Source organism: Mobula birostris, chromosome 6, assembly GCF_030028105.1.
Source record: "Mobula birostris isolate sMobBir1 chromosome 6, sMobBir1.hap1, whole genome shotgun sequence".
NCBI classification, from domain to species: Eukaryota; Metazoa; Chordata; class Chondrichthyes; order Myliobatiformes; family Myliobatidae; genus Mobula; species Mobula birostris.
In genome coordinates, this window is record NC_092375.1 from 27,575,077 (window position 1) to 27,601,047 (window position 25,971).

A 25,971-nucleotide genomic window follows, 5' to 3' on the forward strand; every position below is an offset into this window, starting at 1 on the left:
TAGCCACCAGGTTGGACAATCGTCTCCGAGAATGCCACGGAGAAAGAACTGGTTATCCACCATCTTCGGCCACCTCTTGGCTCCCTTTACTGCCTCCCGCCAGTACAAGCTTCTCTCCTCCTCCTGCTCCTGGAGTAGCTCCCAGCTGGGCCGTTTCCACTGCCCAGGGAGAGGAAACCATGCAGCTGGGGCGGACCCTCCTTTCTCCCGCTGAACGTCTCCGGAGATTGAGAGCGGGCGACTGTCTATATTGCGGCCAGTCCGGTCAGTTCCTTGCCACCTGTCCCCTTCAGCCAAAAGGGGAAGGGTCACCAGTAGTGGGGGGACCCTGGTGAGCCAGACAACATTCCCTTCCATACCCTGACCCCGGATGCAGCTTCAAGCTATTCTGTGTTACAACCAACAGTCCTTGCCTCATCCACCTCTGAGTCCCCTGACTTGTCCAAGGTTCCCGTAGAGTATCACGATCTGGGAGAAGTGTTTAGCAAGCAACGGGCTCTTTCCCTACCCCCACATCGTCCTTACGATTGCGCAATTGACCTTCTCCCCGGAGCCTCACTACCCACCAGTCGGCTGTACAACCTGTCCCGACCAGAAAGGGAAGCTATGGAGACTTACGTAAATAACTCCCTCGCAGCTGGCATTATCCGACCCTCATCTTCTCCTGTAGGCACAGGTTTCTTATTTGTAGGGAAGAAAGATGGCTCACTGCATCTCTGCAATGACTACCATGGCCTTAACAACATCACCATAAAGAATAAGTATCCCCTGCCTCTCATCAGCTCAGCATTCGAGCCCCTTCACGGAGACACAGTTTTCCCTAAGTTGGACTTGGAGAATGCCTATCACCTGGTCAGGGTAAGGGAGGGAGGTGAATAGAAAACAGCTTTTAACACCCCCCTCGGTCGTTTCGAATATCTGGTCATGCCATTCGGTCTCACCAATGCGCCCTGCCGTCTTCCAAGCTCTGGTAAATGACGTCCTTAGGGACTTCATTGTTTATTTGGACGACATTTAATCTTCTCCCATAATCTTCAGGAGCACACCCATCACGTCCATCACGTCCTTCAGCAGCTTTTGGAGAACAAGCTATTTGTTAAGGCAGAGAAGTGCGGGTTCCATGCCCGTTCCATCAGTTTCCTGGGGTACATCATTGAGAGCGGGCAAGTGAGGGTGGATCCTGAAAAGATCCGGGTGGTGGCAGAGCGGCCAAAACCCACGACGCTCAAACAACCCCAGTGATTTCTGAGGTTCGCAAACTTCTAAGGTCGCTTCATCAGGGACTACAGCCGGGCGGTAGCGCCCCTTACTCAGCTCACCTCTCCTGTGATCCCTTTTCACTAGGACCCCGAAGACCTCTCAGCATTCTCCGAGCTGAAGAGGCGTTTCACCTTCGCTCCCATCCTGGTCCAACCTGACCCCTCTCGCCAATTCATTGTGGAAGTAGACGCCTCCGACACTGGGGTGGGTGTGGTCTTCTCCCAACACTCCGGCCCAGACCCAAAGCTCCATCCCTGCACCTTCTTCTCTCGCCGTCTATCCCCCACCGAACGGAACTACGATGTTGGGAACCGGGAGTTGCTGGCCGTCAAACTCCACTTGGAGGAGTGGACGCACTGGCTGGAGGGAGCGGAACATCCGTTTATCGTCTGGGCGGACCATAAGAACCTGGCATACATCCAAACAGCTGAACGCCTTAACTCCTGCCAAGCCCGTTGGGCATTATTTTTTGGCTGTTTCAAATTCACCCTCACCTATCGTCCTGGTTCCAAGAACAGGAAGTCAGATGCTCCCTCTCGTCAATACGTCTCCGAGGAGGGCCCTTCCAACCCTGATACCATCCTTCCACCATCCTGTGTGGTGGTTGCCCTCACCTGGGAGATCGAATCCGTAGTTAGAGAGGCCCAACCGTCTCAACCTGACCCAAGCAATGGGCCCCGCAATCGACTCTTTGTGCCTGACTCTGTCCATTCACAGGTTCTCCAGTGGGGGCATACTTCCCATCTTGCCTGCCATCCTGGAATCGATCGAACCCTGTCCCTTTTGAAGCGACGTTTCTGGTGGCCCACCATGGATGCTGACACTCACTCCTTCGTCTCTGCCTGTTCTGCGTGTGTCCGCTGAAAAACCTCCCATCGATCGCCTGCTGGGCTGCTTTATCGCCTACCTGTCCCTGGCCACCCTTGGTCCCACATCGCTCTGGATTTTGTCACTAGTCTACCCCCTTCACATGGTAACACAGCTATACTCATCGTGGTGGACCATTTTTCCAAAGCGTGCACTTCATAGTCCTTCCCAAACTCCCCACAGCCCGTGAAACAACCGACCTCCTTGTCCAACACGTCTTCCACCTTCATGGAATTTCCTCTGACATCATTTCAGACCGGGGCCCCAATTCATCTCCTAAGTCTGGAAATCCTTCTGTCAAGCCCTTAGAGTTTCAGTAAGTCTGTCTTCCGGTTTCCATCCACAGACTAACGGTCAGACGGAGCGAACCAATCAGGACTTGGAAGCAGCACTGCGCTGCCTATACGCCAGTAACTTGTCATCCTGGAGCACCTATTTCACTTGGGTGGAGTACACCCACAACTCCCTGGTCAGCACTGCCACCGGAATGTCTCCCTTCGAATGTTCCCTCGGCTATCAACCCCCTCTGTTTCCTGCCCATGAAGACAACATCGCTGTGCCTTCAGTTCAGGCCCATCTCCACCGGTGCCGCAAGGTCTGGAAGGATGCACGTGCAGCCCTGCTCCGCTCCGCTGACCGCAACCGGAGGATTGCCAATCGCCATCGAATTCCTGTACCAAACTATCAGCCGGATCAGAAGGTTTGGCTCTCTTCAAGAGACATCCCCCTCCAAACTGAATCCAAGAAACTCACCCCGCGCTACATCGGACCTTTCGAACTCGAGAGCATCATCAGCCCCTCGGTGGTCAAACTCAAACTGCCCAGGTCCATGCACATTCATCCCACGTTCCACGTCTCCCAATTGAAACCTGTGTCTGTCAGCCCTTTGTGCCCTCCTGCTGAACCTCCTCCACCCACCCAGGTCATTGACGATTACCCAGCTTACACCGTCTGGCGAATACTGGATGTGTGCCACCGAGGTAGGGGTCTCCAGTACCTGGTTGATTGGGAGGGATACGGTCCTGAGGAGCACACCTGGATTCCCCGCTCCTTCTTCTTAGACCCTTCTGTCACCTGAGACTTCCATCGCAACAATCCAGACAAGCCCGGTGGTTTGCCTGGATGCTCCCCTCGGGGGGGGGGGTGGGGGGAGAGGGTACTATCACGGTCCCCAACTGTTAATTCCCCATTTTCTCCTAATTCTCTTTGATGGCAGCACACCTGGTTCTCATCAAGACCTGCAGCATAAAAACCCCGGCTTTGCATCCACTCGTTGCCAGATTGTTGTTTAGCCAGTGTGGTAATTAACGTTCCCGTCCGCTTAGGATTGTGTATTCTAAGTTTTACTTCAGTACCGATGTTTACCTGGGTAACTCGTCTCTCCATGTCAAGAAAAGTATTGTCTACCGCTTGCCTTTCTACACTCCGTGTCAAGATAAGTTCTGCCTGCCTCCTGCTTTCCTGTTCACCCTCCAGTTTGCCGTTCAGCTCCAGCCTCTCTCACACCCTCGTCTGCATCCTAACTCAATCTCCGTGCCAGTGTCCTGTGTTTGGGTTCGCCTCGTACTTTGCAACAGAACAATCTGGCCACCATAGACCAAATGGACACAAATACCCTTTTGAGGCCTTTCAACATTTGATAGGTTTCAATAAGACCACCCCTCATTTTTCTAAATTCCAGTGAGTACAGGCCCAGAGCCATCAAATGCTCTTCATATGACAAGCCTTTCAATCCCAGAATCATTTCTATGAACATCCCGTGAACCCTCTCCAATGTCAGCACATCCTTTCTTAGATACGAGGCCCAAAACTGCTCACAATAATCTAAGTGAGACCTGGCCAGTGCTTTATAAAGTCTTAACATTACATCCTTAGTTTTATATTCTAGTCCTCTTGAAATAAATGCTAACATCATATTTGTCTTCCTCATCAGAGGCTCAACCAGGGAAGGCAGCCAACCAGAAAGAGCTCCCTTTATTTCCACTCTTTGCCTCCTGCCAATCAGCCTCTGCTTTGTCTGTGCTAGTATCTTTTCTGTAATACATTGGGCTCATAGCTTGTTAAGCAGCCTCATGTGTGGCACTTTGTCAAAGGCCTTCTGAAAATCCAAGAGCCCCTTTCCTGAAGTCCACAGTCCATTCCTTAGTCTCGCTGAGGGAAGGATTGTTATTCTCAAACAGCCATTCTATGTCACTCCTATAAGCCTCCTCATCACCATCTGAGATTTCACCAACAACGGGGTATCATTGGCAAATTTATAGATGGTGTTTGACCTGTGCTTAGCCACACAATCATGAGTGTAGGTGGAACAGAGCTGTGGGCATCCTTGAAGTGTGCTTGTGTTGATCGTCAATGAGGAGGAGATGTTATTACGCACTGACTGTGGTCTCCCGATAAGGAAGTCGAGGATCCAGTTGCAGAGAGAGGTACAGATGCCCAGGTTTTGAAACTTTATTATTAGTAATGAGGGAATAATGGTGTTGAATGCCGAGGCTGTAATTGATAAACGACAGCCTGACATACATCTAGCTGTTGTCAAGGTCCTCCAAAGCAGAGTGAGAGCAAGTGAGGTTGCATCTATTATAGATCCGTTGCAGACTGTGCTTAGAAGTCTGCAATCATATAACCTTGTCCCCACAATGATAATTTTCATTGCTGAGTGAGGTCCATTATCTTTCTACTTGGTTGCCTCTGACCATATGCTACACGTAGGTAGATAACTTATGAATTACAATGTGCTGAAAAGCAACTTTTGTGTGAATACTCTCATCATGACTGTGCGGATTTCCTCCGGGTGCTTCCATTTCCTCCCACATTCCAAAGACGTATGGGTTCGTAGGTCAGCAGGTCACATGGGTGTAATCAGGCAGTGTAGGCTCGTTGGGCTGGATGGGCCTGTGACCATGCTGTATCTCTAAATAAAAGAAAAACGTTTAATAAAATTGTGATATTACTTAAAGACAAAATAAATTGAATTCTGTATTGAGTAATAGAGGTTATTATCTAGGAGGTTGACCCAGAGCTGAAGAAGAATAGCAGAAAAAGTCAGCAGTGAGCAATTGCTTACATGACAGAAGTTATTTTGCTGATTGGACCGTGCCTGCTTCCAGCAGAACTAGCCCATCAATCCTGCTCCTCCTTCCGTATTTCTCTGTCGCTCTGCAAAAGATCATCTCACACATGCCTATCCACTTCTCTTTGATTCCTTTTCCCATTTATTTCCGCCAAAGCATTGTTTATAATAGTCATTCAACCTGCTGGCAAATCTTTGCAAAGTGGTAGAAAACCAGAGCGTCCAGGGGAAATCCAGATAGTCTCAGGGAGAGGATACAGTACAAGCTCCACACAGAAAATCCTCGAGGTGAGGATCAAACCCTTGATCTGTGAAACAGTAGTGTTAACTGACAAGTTATAGTGAGACAAATAAAAAAAAGCAAACATTGATTACATCTTTGTTTTAAATGTAGAGAGACACCTTTTGAACTTCAGGCTGACTGAGTGTTTTTGCCCTAGTAACAGCAGAAAGCAGAGAGCAGAAATTAAGTATGTGTATGAGAGGGGTATGAGGGTAATGTTCTAGGTGCAGGTCAATGGGACTAGGCAGAATAACAATTCATCACTGACTGGATGGGCTGTAATGCCCTATGACTCCATTTCCACCAGATGCACAATTTCAGTCATCTCGATCTGGTGTGGTGCAGCATCCTCTCACAATATACAAAAACTACACAGCAAACTCTCAGGTCAGCAGAAAAGGTCATTGGCTGCAGCCTACCGTCAGCCTGCAGGACTTGTATGTGCCCAGGACAAAGAAGAGGGCTGGAAAATCATTGCAGACACCACCCACCATGCAAACTGCATTTTCCAAAAGCTCCTTTCTGGAAAGCGCTTTAGGGCTATCAAAACAAAAGTGTCACGTCATCTTGTAAGTTTCTTCCTCCCAAGTTGTTAATTTGATCAACCATTCTTGTAAGACCCCTCCCCACCCCCTTTATTTATTACCCGTGTCACTGCGCTGCACAGTAGACCTTTTAAATCGCATTTTATAATGCGGCTTACATTGTAAACACAAGCTGGTATTTATTTATTTATGCACATTTTATTTCATATCCAAACTTTAACTTATAACTTTATTAGTTTATTTATGTACAAGATTCTTTATTCTCTATAACTGTAAAATTTGTTGTTTTTTGGTGCATGTTGAGGCCTGACTAACACACCTCAGCACATTACTAATACATCTAAATGTACATTCAGTGGCCAACTTATTAGGCTCCTCCTGTATCTAATAAAGTGACTATTGAATTATGTTCATGCTGCAGCCAGTGAGTGGCAGTTCAACGTATGGTGCATTTCGAGATGTTCTTTTGCACTCCACCCTTGTACACGTGGTTATTTGAGTTGCTGTTGCCTCCTTAGCCATTCTCTTCAGACATTTCTCATTAACAAAGTATTTTTGTCCGTAGAACTGCCACTCACTGGATGTTTTCATTGTCTTTCACACCATTCTCTTTAAACTCGGGAGACTGGTGCGTGTGAAAATCCCAGGAGATCAGCATTTTCTGAGGTGCTCAAACTTTCCCTGTCTGCCACCAACAATCATTCCACAGGCAAAGTAACTTAGATCATATTTCTTCCCCATTCTGATGGTTGATCTGAACAAGAGTTGAACCTCTTTACCATGTCTACACGCTTTTATGTACTGAGCAGCCGCCACATGATTAGCTGTTTAGATACTTGCATTAACAAGCAGGTGTTCAAAGTTCCAAAGGTTCAAAGGTTCACTGTATTGTCAAAGTATGCCTGTACAATACAAGTCTGATATTCCTCTTCTCCAGATAGCCATGAAATACAGGAAAACCATGGGAGATGTCCCCCTGTTCCCAGTCCGGCAGGAAAAAGGAAAAGAAACAGAGCTCACGTACCCTTAAATTCCCTCTCTCACTCGCAGAAGAGAACAGTGACAATAGCATCAAAACCCCCACACCTCCCTCTCACACGTAAAAACTGATAGCTCACTCACACAGAAAGATGGCCACAAGAAAATCAGACCCTAAATCCCCAAACCTTCCCTCTCACAAAAAAACTATTGCTTACTTGCCAAAACGGTAACTAATAGTCACCACTGAGTGTACATGGCAAATGAAGTTGATCTTTGATCCAGCATTTATATTAATGATAATTTTGTTATTCTTACATGCTTCAATGTTTCTAATTCTTTCATTGGAAAGTAAAATAGGAGAATTTATGAAAAGAGTAAACATGAAAACTGTAAATCAAATCCAACCAATGTTATTTTTACATTTAGATTCCAATTATTGAATAAATACAAAACAGCCATTGCTTGCAGAAGGTTGGGATGAATTGCTGGAAAGAAAACAAGAATATTTACAATCAGTGGCTTGATTGTAAATGTATTGCCTTAACTGAATACGATAATGAATAAGTGCTCATGTTTTGCCAGTTAAATGTTTTAAACAACCAGGAAAGAAAGCACAAATGGGTTTGGGGTAGCATGCTTAAATAAAAAGCCAAATGTTGGCAAGATTCAGTCAGTGGGCAGCTGCATGTGTTACAAAGAATGGAACGAAGATTGAAATGAAACTTGCCTTTTATAACTTTCAGAAAGTAACACAGTCTAGGCCTACTCCACATGTCCACCCTCCACGACTACAGGAATTTTAATTAATCAAATGACCCAAAGTCAGCTGGCAGGTGTTTGTTAAACAACAGTTTTTTTGTTCATCAGCTGTATAGTAAAATATAGCATGATGAAACAAACACATTTAAATGCTCTGACTTGTACTTCTACATAATTCTGATTATAGCTGAAGTGTTTGTTTCATTTTTGTCTGAAAGGGTTACCAGGTGACCGGTCACTTTGTTTCATAGGTAAACAAATGATCAAAAATATATAAATGACATTTAGGAGTTTCTGTCTGTAAAGCAGTTATCATGTTCCTTTTCACGCATCAGGTGGCATTTTTGCTATTTCCGTAGCATTTGACTGTTTTTTACAAGGCCGAGTTGCTAGCTCAACATTCAACCCAGCGATAGAAAGCTGGCCGGACTTGAACCCGGGACCATTCGCCTTGAAGCTGGGTGCTGAAACCACTGCACCACCAACCAGCACAATAAAAAAAGTCATCATAACATCACATAATAGAATTGATGATCCCACAAATGAAAGGGTTAATGTATGAGGAGTGTTTGATGCCTCGGGACCTGTACTCGCTGAGGTTTAGAAAAATGAAGGGAGAATCTCACTGAAACCTATTGAATATTGAAAGGCCTATGCAGAGTGGATGTTTCCTATACTGGGGGAGCCTGGGATCAGACGGCTATGGAGGCCAAGACATTGGGTATATTTGAAGCGGAGGTTGATAGGTTCTGGATTAGTAACAGCATCAAAGGTTACAGGAAGACGGCAGGAGAATGGGGTTGAGAGGGTTAATAAGTCAGACATAGTGAAATGACGGAGCAGACTTGATCGGCTGAATGGCCTAATTCTGCTCCAATTTCTTATGGTCTTACGGTCTAATGTTATACTTAATGCAGTGGTCTGCTGGTATTCTGAGCCTAGTTTGACCAATCCAGATAATTTGGTATTGATGGGTTTTATTAACATCACTTTCTAATTTTATCTTATTTTAAAGAGAGAATATTGCTGCTGCTTTTAACTGATTAAGTTAGTCTCAATAGCAAATGACAAAAGTACAGAATAAACCTATTAGTCAAACTACAGTGCTTGTCCATGGTTAAGCTATTGGAAACAGTTCTTCACAGGAAGGAAGTAAAATCTGAGACTCCTGCTGTATTTCTGGTCAGGTAAATCATCCGTAACCACGTGCAAATTTGGAGGAGATCACCAAACCCTTCCCAATTAATCTCACTTAAAATAACAATTTGTTTTGGGGGATGTTAAGAACTGGAAAGTAATAAAGTGTTTAAAATTCACCTAATCACATATATACAGTACTGTATCTTAGGCATATAGATAGTTAGATAGATAGATAGTTCGGGTGTTTAAGACATTTGCACAATTCTGTAGTAATTTTATCTATTGCACTGTACTGCTGCCACATAAAACAAAATTCACAACATATGTAAGTGATGATAAACCTGATTCTGATATGAGTCTCTATTGTGGACTGAGAGTGGGAAGGGTGGAGGGAGAGGGAAATTATGGTTGGAAAAAGGGGAAGAGAGAGGGGAAGGAGCGGGAAGCACCAGAAGGATATTCTGTAATGATCAATAAACCAGTTGTTTAGAGTCAAAATACCTTGCCTGGTGTCTCAGGTCTGGGTGGGTCTGCACCCATACCACCCCGCTGCCCCTGGTACTCATTTTCTGCCACCTGTCCCACACCCCACCCACAATCTTCCACCCTCGTCATTCCTATCATCCTTCGCTCCCCTCAGATTTACAAACATTGACAAATATACTACTCTGCAAAGGTCTTAGGCACTGTAGCTAAGACTTTTGCACAGTTTGTATATTCAAGTAGCACAACTGTATGGCAGGATACAGATTTTCAAGTAAAACTGTTTGATTTCTCAGTCCATATGGAATTGAACCCTGGTCACTGGTCCTGTAAAGCATTATGCTAACCACTACGCTACCGTGCCACTCTTGTTCTATGTTTGGTAACATTTTTGGAAATAAATGCATCATAATTTTTTTCGGCGCTTCATCAGGACAGAATTTATTTCACCTCTATTTCTTAAACTCAGTTTGAAGGCAGAAGGTCATATTTATCCGGTTAGTGTTTCCAAGTGATTAAATTTTAAATAAAGGTTGTATTTGAATTATTTGGTTCTTTCTAATTAGCAGCTCAGTTAAAATATTTATTTATTTATTGAGGTACAGTGCGGAATAGACCCTTTCAGACTTTGAGCCACGCCACCCAGCAATCCTTCGATTGAATGCTAGGTCAAGATTAGGACAATTTATAATGACCAATTCACCTACCTACCGGTATGCCTTTGGACTGTGGAAGGCAACTGGCACACCCAGAGGAAACCCCCGTGGTCACAGGGAGAACATACAAACTCCTTCCAGGGAGTGGTGGGAATTGAACCCTGGTCACTGGTACTGTAAAGCATTATGCTAACCACTATGCTATTGTGTCACTCTTGTTCTATGTTTGGTAACACTTTTGGAAATAAATGCATCATAATTTTTTTAAGCGCTGTGTTACAGATATGGTCATCAGAAAGGAAACATATATAAACCACAGCTAATTGAATGTTTTAATTCTATGTAGTCATTAAAATGACAATGAGAAAACATATAAAACTGAGAAAGAGCAAGGCAGAAACAGAGGTCAGTGCAAACATTAAAGTGGAAGGCAAAACATAACAAAGAATGAATGAGAAATATTTCACTTTTAGATTTATTTTTTAAAAATGCAATGCCGAGTAAACTAATTAATTGCATATAGAATTTCCATATCCTCTGTAAATCATTCTGAAGAAAGATTATGGGAACTATTTTAAAATAAATCTCTTCCTCTACATTGCAGAACATGGGTTCAAGGATTTCAGGCTATTCCAAACAATGAGAAATGATCATCTACAATTTCCAATAATTGAGAAAGCTCACAAAAATATACACAGAATCCAAAGCAAAATGTGACATTTGCAAGCAACTCCATCTGTCCCCAACAGAACTTTAGAATAAATGAAATATATTAACTAATTGAGGTTCCAAACAGTTGAATTGGGCTACAGACTTGTATATTCAGTTCCATCTATTGGTTCATGTTGAATCTAATTTGTACTGAATGATTTTATTTGCACCATCTATGTTTTCAATCCTCCGCCTCTTGTCTGAATGGCAGGAATTGCGGAACAGCAGGAGACCATTCATCCTATAGTACGAGTACTAACAGTCTTTCTCAACTTCCAAAAACTGAACACAGACTTCCAAATACATCAACATTAGGCACAATACTGCTGCAATTTTTTTTTGGAATGAGCCAAGAAATTGAGGTACACAGTCCCGGGACCTACAAGAGCAGAAAAAAAGTCATAGGCAAGTCACTACTGCCTTTGGCATCACACTAGGAGCTCTGACACTAATAAGAACAGTATGATAATATAATTAGTAGTAATATATGGAGACATCTGTGAGACAAACAGAATGATAATATGGCAATAATCAGACTGTCTCTAGCAGGGCAACAGCCTTATTGTCTCAATCTCCATTTAAAGCATTGTCACGATAACTGGCCAAATGGAAGTTCTCCCAAAGACCTGCAGCCCCCTGACTGCATGTGTTCTCTAAGAGGCATTCTTCCAACATTGGTTCCACTCTATTAGCAGCTTGTAAACTTCTCATTATCTCCTAGGGGATATTGAGGACAGAGGTGCAGCCAGTTATCTGCATTCCCATTGCCTGCACCTGCCTTTCCTAACTAAACATTAAAACCCCAGAGAGCTGGATCAGAAGTATATAATGCCTTTTCAATATTGCAAAGAATACGTAGTTAAAGGCTCAGCACCCAACAAAAGCATGAAACAAAACAACCATAATTTCGCTCTGGCAACAGATGCCAAATTTCTTTTATTTGTGTTTCAATTAACACAAACTTTTAGACGAAGTTTGTTGAATGCGTGATTTTTGTTTTATATGTATCTAAATCAAAATGCTAAACTTTAACTCTCTAATAATCTTACATGACTCAACCAGAACAAAATATTGATAGGATATTGTCAAATGTTTTTCAGCCAAGATTGTATGTTTGTATTTTAACTGAACATTTCTCATTTACTTCTAAATTCAACCTAAGTGGTACAGTATGGCTTACTTCCAAATTTGTTTTCTCAATAGCCATCCAACTTTACAAATGAAACAAACTTTTCCCAAATATTCAGTGATTCAATTGGGTTTACAATGCCCTTCATATCACAGAGACATATGCCAGAAGTATACATTTGCCAGAGATGTGCTTATGCATGAAGTAGTAAGATTGCTGTACTACTGGCAGTATGCACACTGAAGCTAATATTACCAAAACTGAGGCAATGATCTGCAACAAATCCATGTACGAACACTGTGTACGAACGCCAGATATTGAACTTACCATATGTGTCCATTTCTCCCACAGCACAGTGTTCAGAGTAATTCTAGAAAGAAAAATTGAAAGCAGATATAGACATCACAAGCTGTGAGAAGAAAATTATCAGTCAACTTCAATGCCTTCTCATCTCCCCGAGTCAATGGCCTACTATAAGGAGAAGGATGCTGTCCTTGAAGTCAAGAAGTGATAGGATAGGGAAAGAATCCTTTGCCAGTAGAACTCCAAGGAAATCCTCATCCTTTCTGTAGGTGGGTTTGCTATCTCTATGTTTGAACTCCTGTGTCACTTCATAACCGACAATTAAATATACAAACTTTTGTAGTATTCCACCTTGAACTGAGGGATCATTAACAATGAGCAAAGAAAAATGTGACTCTGATATAATCTTCATCTCTAACAATTAACTTTATCCCTTTCTTCAATGAGGAGGAGAAGATGGCGGCCCGACGACAGCATGCGCGGCCACTTCGGTGGTGATGTCTGTTATCTGTCAAGTAGGGGACCGTGCACAATTCTGATTTGATGGAGATAGACTTGAGAGCACAGAGGAACATCTGGAAAACTTCTGAAATGCCTGCTTCGCTGCCACTGCTACTGTGTGGTAACCGGAATCTCCGGAGCAGAAGGCCCCAAAATCCTCGGTTTTGCGTGTTTCAGTGGCCGGGGCGAGGTCGAAGGCGCTCGGCAGACGATGGTGCTCAGGAAGCTGTATTAGAAAGACTGGTCGGAGTCTCGAAGTTTTCAGACAGATGGACTCAGTATCGGCTGTGGTCGGCTGCTTCCAAGGCATCGGCAAGTTGACGGTGCCCGGAGGTTTATGGCAGGGAGTTTCTCCCTTTTGTCGCCTGCTATCGGGGACTCAGGAGTGGATCGACTCGGGGACTTTTGAGACTTTTTTTTACCGTGCCCATGGTTTGTTCTTCATCAAATTATGGTATTGCTTTCCACTGCTGTAACTATATGTTATAATTACGTGGTTCTGTCAGTGTTAGTCTTTGGTTTGTCCTATTTTCTGTGATATCACTCCGGAGAAACATTGTATCATTTCTTAATGCATGTATGCATTTCTAAATGACAATAAAAAGAGGACCGAGTGTTCTCATGTTTTCATTGTTTTATTTTATTGAGATACAACACCAAACAAGCCTCCTGGCCCTTTGAGCCATGCGGCCCCTCAATTCCCCAATTTAATCCTAGCCTAATCACAGGAAAATTTACAATGAGCAATTAACCTACCAACCGGTATGTCTTTGGACTGTGGGAGGAAACTGGAGCACCCGGAGAAAACCCACACAGTGACACTACAGGCGGTGGTGGGAATTGAACCCTGGTCACCTGTGCTGCAAAGCATCGTGCTAACCACTACATTATTGTGCCGCGCTATTGTACACGCCTCACCCACTTCCTCTGACAGCTCTTTCCGTTTACTCACCTTCCTCTGTGTAAAGATGTTGCCTCCCAGGTCCTTTTTAAATCTTTACCCCTCACCCAAAATCAATGCCCACCCTTCTCCTACCAGGGAAAAAAGAAAGTTACCTTTCCTCCTGACTCACCTTTCACATTCCTAATTCCCTATAAACCTGGTTTAAACTCCAAAGCATTAGAAAAAGCTCCTGAAAAGACATTGCTGAGGTGCAACTTGCTTGATATGAACTGATCCCAGCTGACCTAGAAACAGCCCCAGGCTCTCAGATCTAAAGTCCTCCCTCCTGCACCATATACCCGACTGCTCCATACTTGTCAGTATGTGGAACTGGGAGTGATCGTAAGATTACTACCTTGGGGTCAAGCTTATTGGTCAGAATAATTCTGAAAAACCATGCTGGAAGCATCACAAGCTGCAACAAGCAAATTATCCATTAGATCAAATGCCATCACATCCTCCAGAAGCCAATGGCTCACTCTAAGGAGAAGCACTTCTTCTTCAGATGTATCCAAAGAAGGAACAGAAAGGAAGAACACAATATTTTCACCAACCTTTGGAAAATCTTGAATCAAGTTCAGAAATGAGGAGAAAGCTCATTGTTCAGTGTGCACAGGGGTGACTGGTACTTACAACCTCAGCTCTGCGAGTAAGTGAGCTATAACTTGAAGGAAGAAAGACGGGTAAAAGAATGGTTGCTACTTTCTTTCTTTTGGGGCATTATGGTCATCAATGCTCTATTCATTGACTGAAATAATTAACTAATCAAGTCAGTATTTTTATTCATCATCAAGAGAAAACTCAAATTTGTTTTCAGTAGCGGATAAGATGGAGGAGGGGTGGGTAGAACGAAGGGAATATGTAAAAGGATCTAGTGATTTTCTGGCATATATAATGAATAAACTCTCCTTGGGCTTCCAGCCAAGTACAGGTAATTGATTGTAACTGACGTTTCAATGACAAACTCTGCCAACTTCATCAGGGATGATACCTGGGCATGTCTAGTCCAGAAGTACATTGGTTATAATCGATACGTACCCGACTGGATGCCTGGGAAGAGTTTATTCAAAAGGAATATCTCTGATATGGGGAGATCATATGACTGAAGATTAAGATTAGGTTAAGTTTTTTTGTCTGTGTAATGTATTATTAATAGCAAGTTTTTTTCTCTATCTTTTATTCCACATTATTGCACCCCACTCTTTGACATGCTGCCCACAGTAATGGAACTAATGTAGCAGATGAATATGAAGTTGATCAACATATGTTGGCTCCACTCCAGAATTAAGACCTCTCCAGTCTTAGTCCTCATGCTGTAGTACATGCTTGCGTAAGAGCATAATTGCATCCAAAACATTGTTGATCATTCACTAAATATCCACAAAACCAACCGTCCTCTGCCAACACCCTCATGCTGCATAACACCATACACCAACAATAAAGGTCATTGTTAAGAGCCAGAAAACATAAATCTCAGGAGCCATCTCTCAGTGAAGGCAGACATTCATCTCTGCCACTGCTGCACCAATAGAACCTTTGGCTATCTGAAGAAAAGAGTGCTCATATACTCATACATCAATCCAGGTACAAAGCAGAGAATCTTCCAGGCAGCAGAGATCCCTGCTCTCCTGAACACTTTGGCCCATTGAAACAATAAGGAAGTACCTCCAACAAACTGCTCCAAATCACTGGTCAGATAATTGAACTGATATCGGCATTATCTCCCAGGCAAGCATTCCTGCATTGGGACTCTAATTGTACTCAGCACAATCCCATGGGTGTGCCATTTCACTCACATGGCTAGCGCCAGACACAAGGTCAATTTCTCTACTTCTTACTGTGTGATCTGTCATGGCAAGAGATTTCTAGAAGGACAGAGGTAATATCTTAAGGTTCTCAAAGCCTCCTTGAAATAATGTAATAACCTTACTGAATCCCTGGTTCGTGAGCATTCAAAATGGTGGCAGATCTTGTGGGAAGCAATGCCATTCTTGAATCTCTCCATCAAGAACTCATGCAAGCATAGCTAAGTCCAGAAGAGCAGACCACAAAAATTGCAGACCTGGTCCTATATGTCCTTCTCACTGCCTCACCAGGCACCTCCTCTCCAATCTGTGGCAGTCTGCAGATCTCACTTAGTCCAGTTAGTCATCTCAGTACTCACAGAGTTGGAAGGAAGCTATTCTGACTGCTTAATATGGAGCAGAAGACATATAATAGTTTGATTTAAAATTATATCCAGAATAATAAGATTTTCATTTCTCTATCCCACTCTGGTGCCAGTGGAATAACTAACTATGTACTATCCAGTTTATTCTGCCAGCAAAACAAAGCTTACAGCATTCATTTGTGAATTCCTGGCATGCAGCTTTAAGTGATGCCCCCTTAATTGATGGGCCCGCAAACCATGGTAGTGGAGAAAAAGCATTATAAACAGAAAGACATATACTGATTCAAAGGAATGGGGAAGGTGTTCTGCATTTCAATGAGAAGTGGTGGCTTTTTCATGGTGTTGCTTATGGTGAGCCATACCTTGTGGCCCTCTGTTTGTATCCCATCCGCTTCAAGTTTTGACATGTTTGTGTTCAGAGATGCTTTTCTGCACACCACTGTTGGAATATTTAGTTACTTGAGTTTCTGTTGCCTTTCTGTCAGCTTGAACTAGTCTGGCCATTCTCCTCTGACCTCTTTCATCAACAAGACATTTTCACCAACAGAACTGCCATTCACTGGATAATTCTTTGCTTTTCCCACCATTCTCTGTAAACTCTAAAGACTGCTGTACTTGGAAATTCCAGGAGATACTCAAGCCACCCGGTATGGCACCAACAATCATTCCACGTCAAAGTCACTTAAATCACATTTCTTCCCCATTCTGAGATTTGGTCTGAACAACAACTGAACCTCTTGTCCATGTCTGCATGCTTTGATATACTGAAGTGCTGCCACATGGTTGACTGATGAGCTATTTGCATTAACAAGCAGTTGTACAGGTGTACCTAATAAAGTGGCCACGGAGTATATGCTTGGGAAGAATTGCACCTTGCATAATCACCATATTGACAAATTAATGTTAAAATTATGACACAAAATGGTATCGCAAACAACGGTGTTTGATGTATGAAAAATAATGCAACGTGCAGAGGAATAGCATGTACCACTCCAGCCACAACTGTACAACTGGATCAGTGGAAAATCTGTCAAGGGCCAATGGAGCTACCAAATGATCAACCCATAGTTCATAGTTCAAACAAATGTATTATCAAAGTATGAATGTGTTATCATATTTGTACCTGAGATTCATCTTCTTGCAGGCATTCACAAGAAATACAATAGAATGATGAAAAACTGCACAAAAAGCAAAGACTAACAAGCAACCAATGTGAAAAAGAGGACAATCTGTGCAAATATGTAATAATAAATAAATACTGAGAACACTAGTTGTAGAGTCCTTGAAAGTGAGACCATAGATTGTGGAATCAGTTCAGAGATGAGGTGAGTGAAGTTATCCATGTTGGGTAGTTGAAGGGTAATAACTGCTCAAAAACCTGGTGGCGTGGGACCAAGGTTCCTGTATCTCCTTCCCAACAGCAGCACAAGAAGATTGCACAGCCTGGATAGTGGGGGTCCTTGATGATGGATGCTGCCATGTAGTACTCCATGTAGATGTGCTCATGGTAGTGAGGGCTTTTCCTCTGCTGGACTGGGCTGTATCCCTCGCATTTTGTAGGCTCTATAACCCAAAGCAGGTTGAGTGAAAATAAAGAACCTCTCTGCAAGGTGTTCGTAAGGTTTGCTTTTTACTAATATTACAAAAATGTTTTTCAATTTTCTAAGCTTCCTAATGAGCTACTGGGGCATTAACACAGACAATGCTACCCCCACCCCCATTTAAGACAAATATTGCTTGTTAAAACGTTTGAATATCAATTCAAATACGGATTAGCACCCACAGTGAGATTATCTACATTATTTATTTGCACACGTTGTATTTTTCCTTATTTTCATCGTAGTGTCCTTCCCGAAAACTAGCTCTTGTATTTTCTCAAATAATCCTTTTTCCTTTATTTTCATTTAACTTTTTCCAAGGTCACTTCCATTGGCGCCAGAAATATTCCATAATTCATCAGAAGCCCCTTTGTGAGCCAGACGGGGAGTGAGGGTAAAGCAGATATCCGTTCATGTGCTGCCGCCTCTCCTCCTTTGGCCTGTGCATTGATGGCTTGTTCCCTTTAATTCTTCATCTTCCTGCGGCATTCTGTCCATTCAAATGGAGCCACGGAGAAAGCGGATGGCTGGACCCAATGCAGGGAAATGACTTCACTGGCACCTTTGTTTCCCTCTGCATCCCCAGTACACTCAGTCTTCTGTGCCTTTCAAAGGCTTGTTTTCAGGTTAAATGCACCCAACATTGGAGCCGGCTTCTCTCAAAATGAGAAAACAGGAATCTTTTCAAGATGAGTGAAACGTTCCCTTCGCCTGCCAGTTGTCCCGTTTCCTCTGAAATGAACACTGGCCCCGCGTGTTATAAATTAACCACACTTAAATAAAACGCTTCATTTATACCAGGTTTCTTTGAAGCACGCTGCGCTTATAAAAATTGGAATATCAACTCAGTCAACGGCGAGTCTTAAAATATAGGATTTTTTTTTGTCAAACAGTTGCTAATTCATCCTGGCGTATCGTAGGCCCAATATTTTAAATTACAGTCGCAAGCAATGTTTACCTACCCTGCTAAAATAGTGTTGCATGAAAGCAGGAGGTAGCCTGGGACTGCTGTCGAGATGTCCACTCTGATTTAGGATGTGTATCTTTTTTATGCTGACCAAAGCGATTCTTCCCAGCTGTGCATTGGCCAGGTATACTTTAACATATCCTGGATACTGTGTTTAGGGATATGGCTGGTGCTGTATTTACCGATATCCCTCTTCACAGTTTAACCTGTTACGTACCGGTGGCTAGCCGGGGATAAATCAACAAAGCTCAGTGACAGTAACGTGGTTGTGGAAGGCACTCAAGTACAAAGGTACATGCTCTTCCCCCTTGCACATTTCCCATACGGCTTGCACAAGTAGAAGCAATTCAGTGAAAGAAATATACATGTTTTAAAACTTGTTACAGTCGATGTACGTTTTCTTTGTTCGTATCTCCTACAAAACAAACCATCAAAAAAAAAGATAAAGTTGATTCATTTCAGCGTGTTTTTGTTCGTATGTGCGTGTGTGTTTAGCTTTTCTAGCACGTCCGGGGAACTTGGCGGCGAGTGAATGTGTTGAGTGAACTGCGAGTCCTGCTTAATCAGGTCAGTCGCTTTGTGTTTGGGTCTTAGGACAGGGTAGGTGGCGGGGGGTGGGGGGGGGAGGAGCGTCATCACCGCACGAAATAACATGGTTGTCCGATCAGTATCATGGTTTTTTAAAATTATGTTGCAAATCATAAAGAAAGTTTGTCTGCGCTTTCTTAATAATCCGTAATGTAATTATAAATTATGTGGAAAAGTTATTGGCCTGAAGCATTAACTCCGTTTTCTTTCCACACAAACTGTCTGATCTGCTAAATTTCCAACATCTTCTCAGACTTTCCTGCATCGGCGGCATTACTCCTTGGAGCTGTGTCACCGCATTTAACCAACAAAAATCGATTATCAAGAGCGTCGCCTTTTCTCTTTATGTCACACAAAAAAGTCAAGTGCTACATTTATTTCAAAAGAATATTTATTACAACTCTAAATTTCAATGCGTACGGTTCTACAGACGGTTTCGCAAGCAGCAAGGTAAATAAAGTGTATGCGCCATTAACACAAGAGATTCCGCAGATGCTGGAAATCCACACAAAATGCTGCGGGAGCTCATCAGGCCGGGCAGCATCTGTGGGAAGGAATAAAGTGTCTACGTTTCGGACCGAGACCCTTTCGACCCCAAACGTTGGATCTTTATTCCTTTCCACAGATGTTTCATTCTTTGCATAGAATTCCTCCAGCATCTTGTATGTGTATGTACAATGAGTTGGCGTTTGTCAATATAATTCTATATAAGCGACGCCAGTTGATTAGCTCTTGTCTCTAACAGAACCTTCAGATATCAGAACCAGAATCTAGTTTAATATCGCCGAGCTATGTCGTGAAATCCGAAGCACTGAGGAGATATTTCTCATTGGCTTCCCGTGTTTTCCCATGAAACTCTGTTCTTTGTTTAAGATCGCTAACTCGAATATAAGGGTTTTACTTAATCTACCTGGGTTTCAAAGGACAGGTGAACGGCAGCGCTGCCAGTTTTTAGTAAAGGCCCCGGGGCATGAACGAGGGCTCGGTTAAATCTTAATGGACAGTGGCACACGGATGTCCAGCAGACGAAGGGGTTTCGACCTGAAATCCTGCTTCTCTTACCACAGATGCTGCTTGATCTGCTTGAGAGCGGGGGTAATCCGCACAACCTCAAAAAGCTAAAGACCGAATATATAAGGCTTAAAACATCTTTCCTATTTATGCGTTGATCAAAACTTTTCACATTCCAGCAGACGTTACACGGAACGAAAAGAAAAACAAACGGGCATTCCGGATGAACGGCCACGACTAGAAATAGCGCCTGTCTATTTCCCCCATACAGATGCTGCCTGACCCGCTGAGTTCCTCCAGCACTAGGTTTTCCCTTCAGTTCGCAGCATCTGCAATCTCTTGTGTCTTCTCCGAATATTACACGGAGTCCGAAATTGGATTGTTACTGTATAAGCCACGGATCATTCACGCTGTTTGTGTTTTATTATTTTAAGAAACGAGATTCACAGCCAATGATAGATCTGTAGGGATTTTGAAAGCTGTTAAAATGAACGAACCGATGGGAAATTAAGGGCATAAACGACCACTCTATATTTCTATATTTATTGAGTTTTTATTGTGTTGTTTATGCTTATTTTTTATGCTGCATCGGATACAGGGTAACAATCGTTTCGTTCTCCTTTACACTTTTGTACTGAAGAATGACAATAAACAAACAAGACAAAATCTGCAGATGCTGGAAATCCAAGCATCACGCACGCAATGTTGCAGGAACACAGAGGTCAGGCAACATCGATGGAAAAGAGTACAGTCGACGTTTCGGGCCGAGACCCTTCATCAGTACTGTCTATAAACAATCTTATATCTTAAATTTTGAAACAGAATGTGAAATAAATGCAGATGAAAGGCCCATGGAAGAAAAAGGACATGACATATAGGGGGGATGGAAAGATCTCGCAATAGCGGAACAAGCATAGATGCTTTAAAGTTATAAAGACTGATAGAGATATCTGGATTAAAGGCGGGGGGGGGGATGGAGGAAGAGGGAGCTCTAAGAGACTTTTCATTGAAAGAGCCTTGTACCAATAGCGTTGATCAGTTACTGTGTCCTGACTTGTAATTGGCTAATTCTCTTCCATTCCCTGTTAAATACCTTCACTCTTTTGCCAGTGCCAGGTTTATTTTGGGTTTTACTGTCGCCAAACTTCTGAGAAACTCTCACAGATTGAGCATAAAAATCGGCAATACTCGGCGGTAGGAGCTTGAAACCCTGGGTTACACCTTGGTGCTCGCGAGGTTCGAAGAAAGCCTGCTGCAAAGCCGAACGAACAAAGCGCTTGCGTGCTCAGTTATTAAATTATTCCCAGAAACTGACTCTGGACTTCAGACCATGAGCGAACTGCTAAAGTCGACATCAAACGAACTGCTTGTGGTCACCTCCACCTTGTACAACCTCCCTCACAAGGTCGACCCTGCCGATCGGTCACATTCTCCCGAGGAGTCGCCCAGTCCCACCCCGTCTGCCAAATCCAGGAGTAAGAAGGATCTGTCCGAGGACGAGCAGTTCCTTCTGAGGAAAAAGATCAACAGCAGAGAGCGCAAGAGGATGCACGACCTGAACGTGGCCATGGACGCGCTCCGGGAAGTTATGCCCTACGCTCACGGACCGTCGGTGAGGAAACTGTCCAAAATCGCCACTCTCTTGCTGGCCAGGAACTACATCCTGATGCTCACCAGCTCCCTGGAAGAGATGAAGAGGCTGATCGGCGAGATGTACGGCAGGAGCGGTTCTACCTCGCGGCTCGCCCAGCTGCCGGTTCTGACAGCCGGCGGCTCGCTGCTGCTGGGCGCCGCTCCTTCGCTCCTGACCCTGGGCAGCCCGCGGCACTCGTCGCCGACCATGAAGTGCCCCTTGACTCCGGACGATCAGGCTTGTTTCCAGCAGTGGCCCGGGTCTCCCTGCGCTTGCGCTGCCTGCAGGTTTCACTGCATCCCCTCCAGTCTCAACCCCCCCAGTGTCCAGACGAGATTCCCCAAATGATGCTGGAAATCGCCAAACATCGTACTCGGACCTTGTTGGACGCTATTTCAAATACTCTAAAACTGTACGAATGAATTAAAAAGACACGAATGAATGGACTAGAGTAATGCTATTTTCTCTACATTGTAAGCACTATTACCGAATCTCATTGTTTATATTAATGCTTAGGGATAGTAGGTGAACTAAGATTGATGTCAGGGCCGACGATCCTTCTTGCTCTCGGACTAATGAAAGGAATATGCAGAAAGTTTTTCAATGTGTCTAAATCACCGGTAGTCGTCACAGTTTGGGTAGTAAGCTATTGCTTAGTAAGTACATCATTATGAATGAAAGAGTCAAACGGACTATTCGTTTTATATAATTTCTTTCTGGGTGCACGCTAATTACGATTTAACAAAGCGTTGAGCTTCAATTAACAACTGTGGTGATATTTATTGTATAAAAATAAGCAGTATGCCACTTTTTGTTTCATACCATCTCATTAATACATCACATTCGAAGAAAATACGCAAGAAACTGAACTATCGTCGATTAGTGTTTTGTTGACATATGCTCTAATCCAATCACGTGCATTAAATGTACTGTACAGTTGTAAATATATGTAATAAATGTTTTGATATTCACAGTTGGAACAGGCGTGTTATTCTGCACGTTTACTTATGCTCCACTAACTTCATGGACGTAATTATCAGAGCACTGATCGCACAAGGTGGTAGCATGTTTTCTGTAAGGTCATTTATTCGGGTAGACAGATGAGTTCCGAATTGTATTTGTGTTCAGGTATGCATTCCCTTTTACGAGTAGGGTGATTTTACTTCTAGTAATTGCTTACTTCTAATAAGTAATCAGTAGAATTCACATTCGGCACAGAAAATGACAATAAATGAATGCCGTCACAAATAATCATTCCTAATAACTGTTATTACTTAAACACACCAATTTATACAATAACACGTTGACAACACCTAGTTAATGCCCTAACATTCAGTAAGCATTCTAACCAAATGAACAAATATGTTTTCATATTTAGTCGGATATGAATTGTGAAGATATTATGCGTTGATTTTACTTTGTAGAGGAAATAACATGTTTCACTCAAGCAGCACATACTTGAAGCTAAAATACACTGAGGATTTTTTGATTGCATTAGTATTTCTGAAAACTTATGAGAGAAAAAAATAGACAGTCATTATTTGAATGGTTCTGTGGACCTATCGAAACCATGTTGGGTGCAACTAGCTAAGTGACTTGGACATGAAGGTGGCAGATGGAGTTTAATAAATAGAAACGTGAGATTCACATGAGATAGCAGAATGATTTCTAAAAGGCGAGCGACTTGAAAATGTTGATATTCAAGTGCATTTGAACCAGATTATTTAATATTATTTGTTTACGAGCGGGCTGGACCAAAAGTTGGCCTTTACCTGGAGGTATTTTGAGTTATTTTTAATGCTTAAGATAGCCTCTAGCAGTCCACAAAATGTAAAATTAACTGGAAGTTAACCGCCTGTCTTTCTGACTAGCATATTTGCCTCATCAAAACCAAAATCAACAGCCGGCACCAAACTTAAGGGGAGTATGTTTCAGATAGGGATCTTGTCCGCTTACTTGCGCGAGAAAGGAGATTCATTTATTTACATGTGAGTCGGTAAAGTTTCCCGTAATCAGAAAGGAGGACATCCGTGTGACATTACTTCACCAAAAAGTGTCCTATTCTGTGATTGACAGCAGTCAGGCCGACGGTGAGAACCTCATTATAAATATTAAAATTTCTGGATGAAAATAGAATCCACGGTAGTGTCTGTTTTAAGGAGGTGGGACTTTAAGAATGTTTAGATATATTTGCGTATTTCCTGCAGATGTTAATTACGGCAACATTTCTATTTGAAATAACTCGCAGCGGGAAAGGCACTCGGTGACACATTCGAAAACAGCAAAATATATTTATAACATTTAGAATGAAATATCTTGCTCGCGCAGCTTTATTTCTTATTGTATGACATGCATTACTGAATTTGACACGTCCTCCTGAGTTTGACAGTACCTGGCACGAAAATAATGAGCAATTTTTTTTAGATGCCATTACATCTTTAGTATAGCTAGTCTCATATAATTCTGCCTCCTTACCTAAATGAATGTTTTACAGTGCACTCACTAGATGTACAACTGACAATTTCTTTCCAGAGTTCGGAAGCTTTTAATTCAGGATGGGGAAAAAATATTGCTACACAACATCCTACGCACAGGGTCGGAAATTTGATACAATTCGCCCACAGAAGCGAGGATCGCCCTCCATCTTTAATTTTTTTTTAGGAAAGGGACAAAAAAAACTCACATGCAATCGCCACTTTTGTAACATCTTTGTACATCAGCTAATGACCATAATAAGTTGTCTAAGGCTCCATTTACACGACAGCTGCTAATTCAGTGTTGTACCAGATTTCAGCTGTTCTGCATTAAAATGCACCATAGAAGCATTGCACATTTGTTGACTCTTCTTACTGCAAAGCACAAACACCCACCACACGCCAGTTTCCATGCAGCTGCGTATCACAACGATTAGAATTAGGCTCGTATAAACACCCTGCTGGATTTCCCTTGCTAGTTTATTCTCGAGTCTACAACGCAGAACATGCTTTGGACATTCCAGTGGAAAATCGGTTCATTGGCCTTTCTGCTTGGGGGGAAAGTGTCAAAGAGATGGGGTGGGAATCAAATTCAGTGGGTTTTGATGTTCATTTGGATTCACGGTTGCTTTTCTGCTAACGCTCACGTTAGAAATGCACCTATGAGCCAGTTGATTAGGTACCGACCGCGTACAGGGACATGAACTTAACACCTGACCTAACTGAGTCTCAGAACCCAGTGAACGAACGTAAGGAGTAAACACGAACAGTATGTTGGAATGCGGGGTTCCCCAGACAAATGATGGAGGAAGTTGATCATTTCACTCTTTCGGTCACCAGTGTCACAGAATACGTAGAAAATTAAATATTCGGCGGAGGTCGGCCAAGAACACCCAAAGCAATTATTTTCAAACACCCCCCCCCCCCCCCCCGTAAAAGATGCACATGCTGAAGTTTGAAGATCCAGAAACATCACAAGAAACGAAATAAATCTCAAACACAAAGTATGGACTAATCTTTTGTGTTCTGAAGCGTTGACTGCTGAAAAAATAACACGGTGTATTCGATGTAGAATGCTGCAGGATCTTGATTATATGCATGACTGATTTATTGCATTCTTGTATTGCTATCTAGGCATCACACAAACTTCTATTAATTGGAATTACGTTCACTGGTTATTAAATATCGGCACTTCGCATTGTTTTACGCAACACTACTGAAAATTTTAAACCACCTATTCTACAACCGTGTTGCAAATATACAACACTATATTAGCAGATAATACAACTTTACAGATACGCGTATTATCATATCGTATTCATTAATATTAATTCAGTTAGTAATGCAACAGGTCACTTACGTAAAGGGGGAAAACCTGGTAGATTCGTGACGATCGATATCGTGGATATTACATATGTTCGGTGGAATTGGAAAGTTCAGAGAAATTACACGATAAGAATTAAAATCCACCAACTTGTAGAAACAATTTCCTTTTTAATACATCAACATGTCCCCTGCAAGTATATAACAAGCCTGTAAACTGGCACGGATTGAAATAAACGATTAAGGCAAGCTATAATGTGTTATATTAGTTTTATCAATTTCTCAATAATATCTACTAGCTTATGGAATGATGGAATAAAGAAACTCTAGGACTAATAGAGTAACATTTAAAAAAAACTTCTGGTGTTGAGATCTACCCACTAAGCTCTACGAAACATCCTTTAGGGGCAGTATATATTTACAGACGATGTCACCTTCCCTGCAAGCTCCGGGTAACAGCTCAGGAAAACATGGGAATATTGCATTTGAAACTTACTACCGAATGTTAATTCTGCTGCGTTCACCAGCAACTTTGATGTGTGTTGCTTGAATTTCCAGCATCTGCAGAATTCC

At 42.7% G+C, this 25,971-nt stretch overlaps 1 protein-coding gene across 1 annotated transcript; it reads left to right on the plus strand.

Annotated features, from left to right (window-relative positions):
* The first annotated feature begins 21,298 nt into the window (after positions 1-21,298).
* On the plus strand, positions 21,299-21,949 carry LOC140199709 (oligodendrocyte transcription factor 3-like). Its single transcript, XM_072262188.1, has one exon. The coding sequence runs from the start codon at positions 21,299-21,301 to the stop codon at positions 21,947-21,949; it is 651 nt and encodes a 216-aa protein (XP_072118289.1).
* The last annotated feature ends 4,022 nt before the right edge of the window (positions 21,950-25,971 follow it).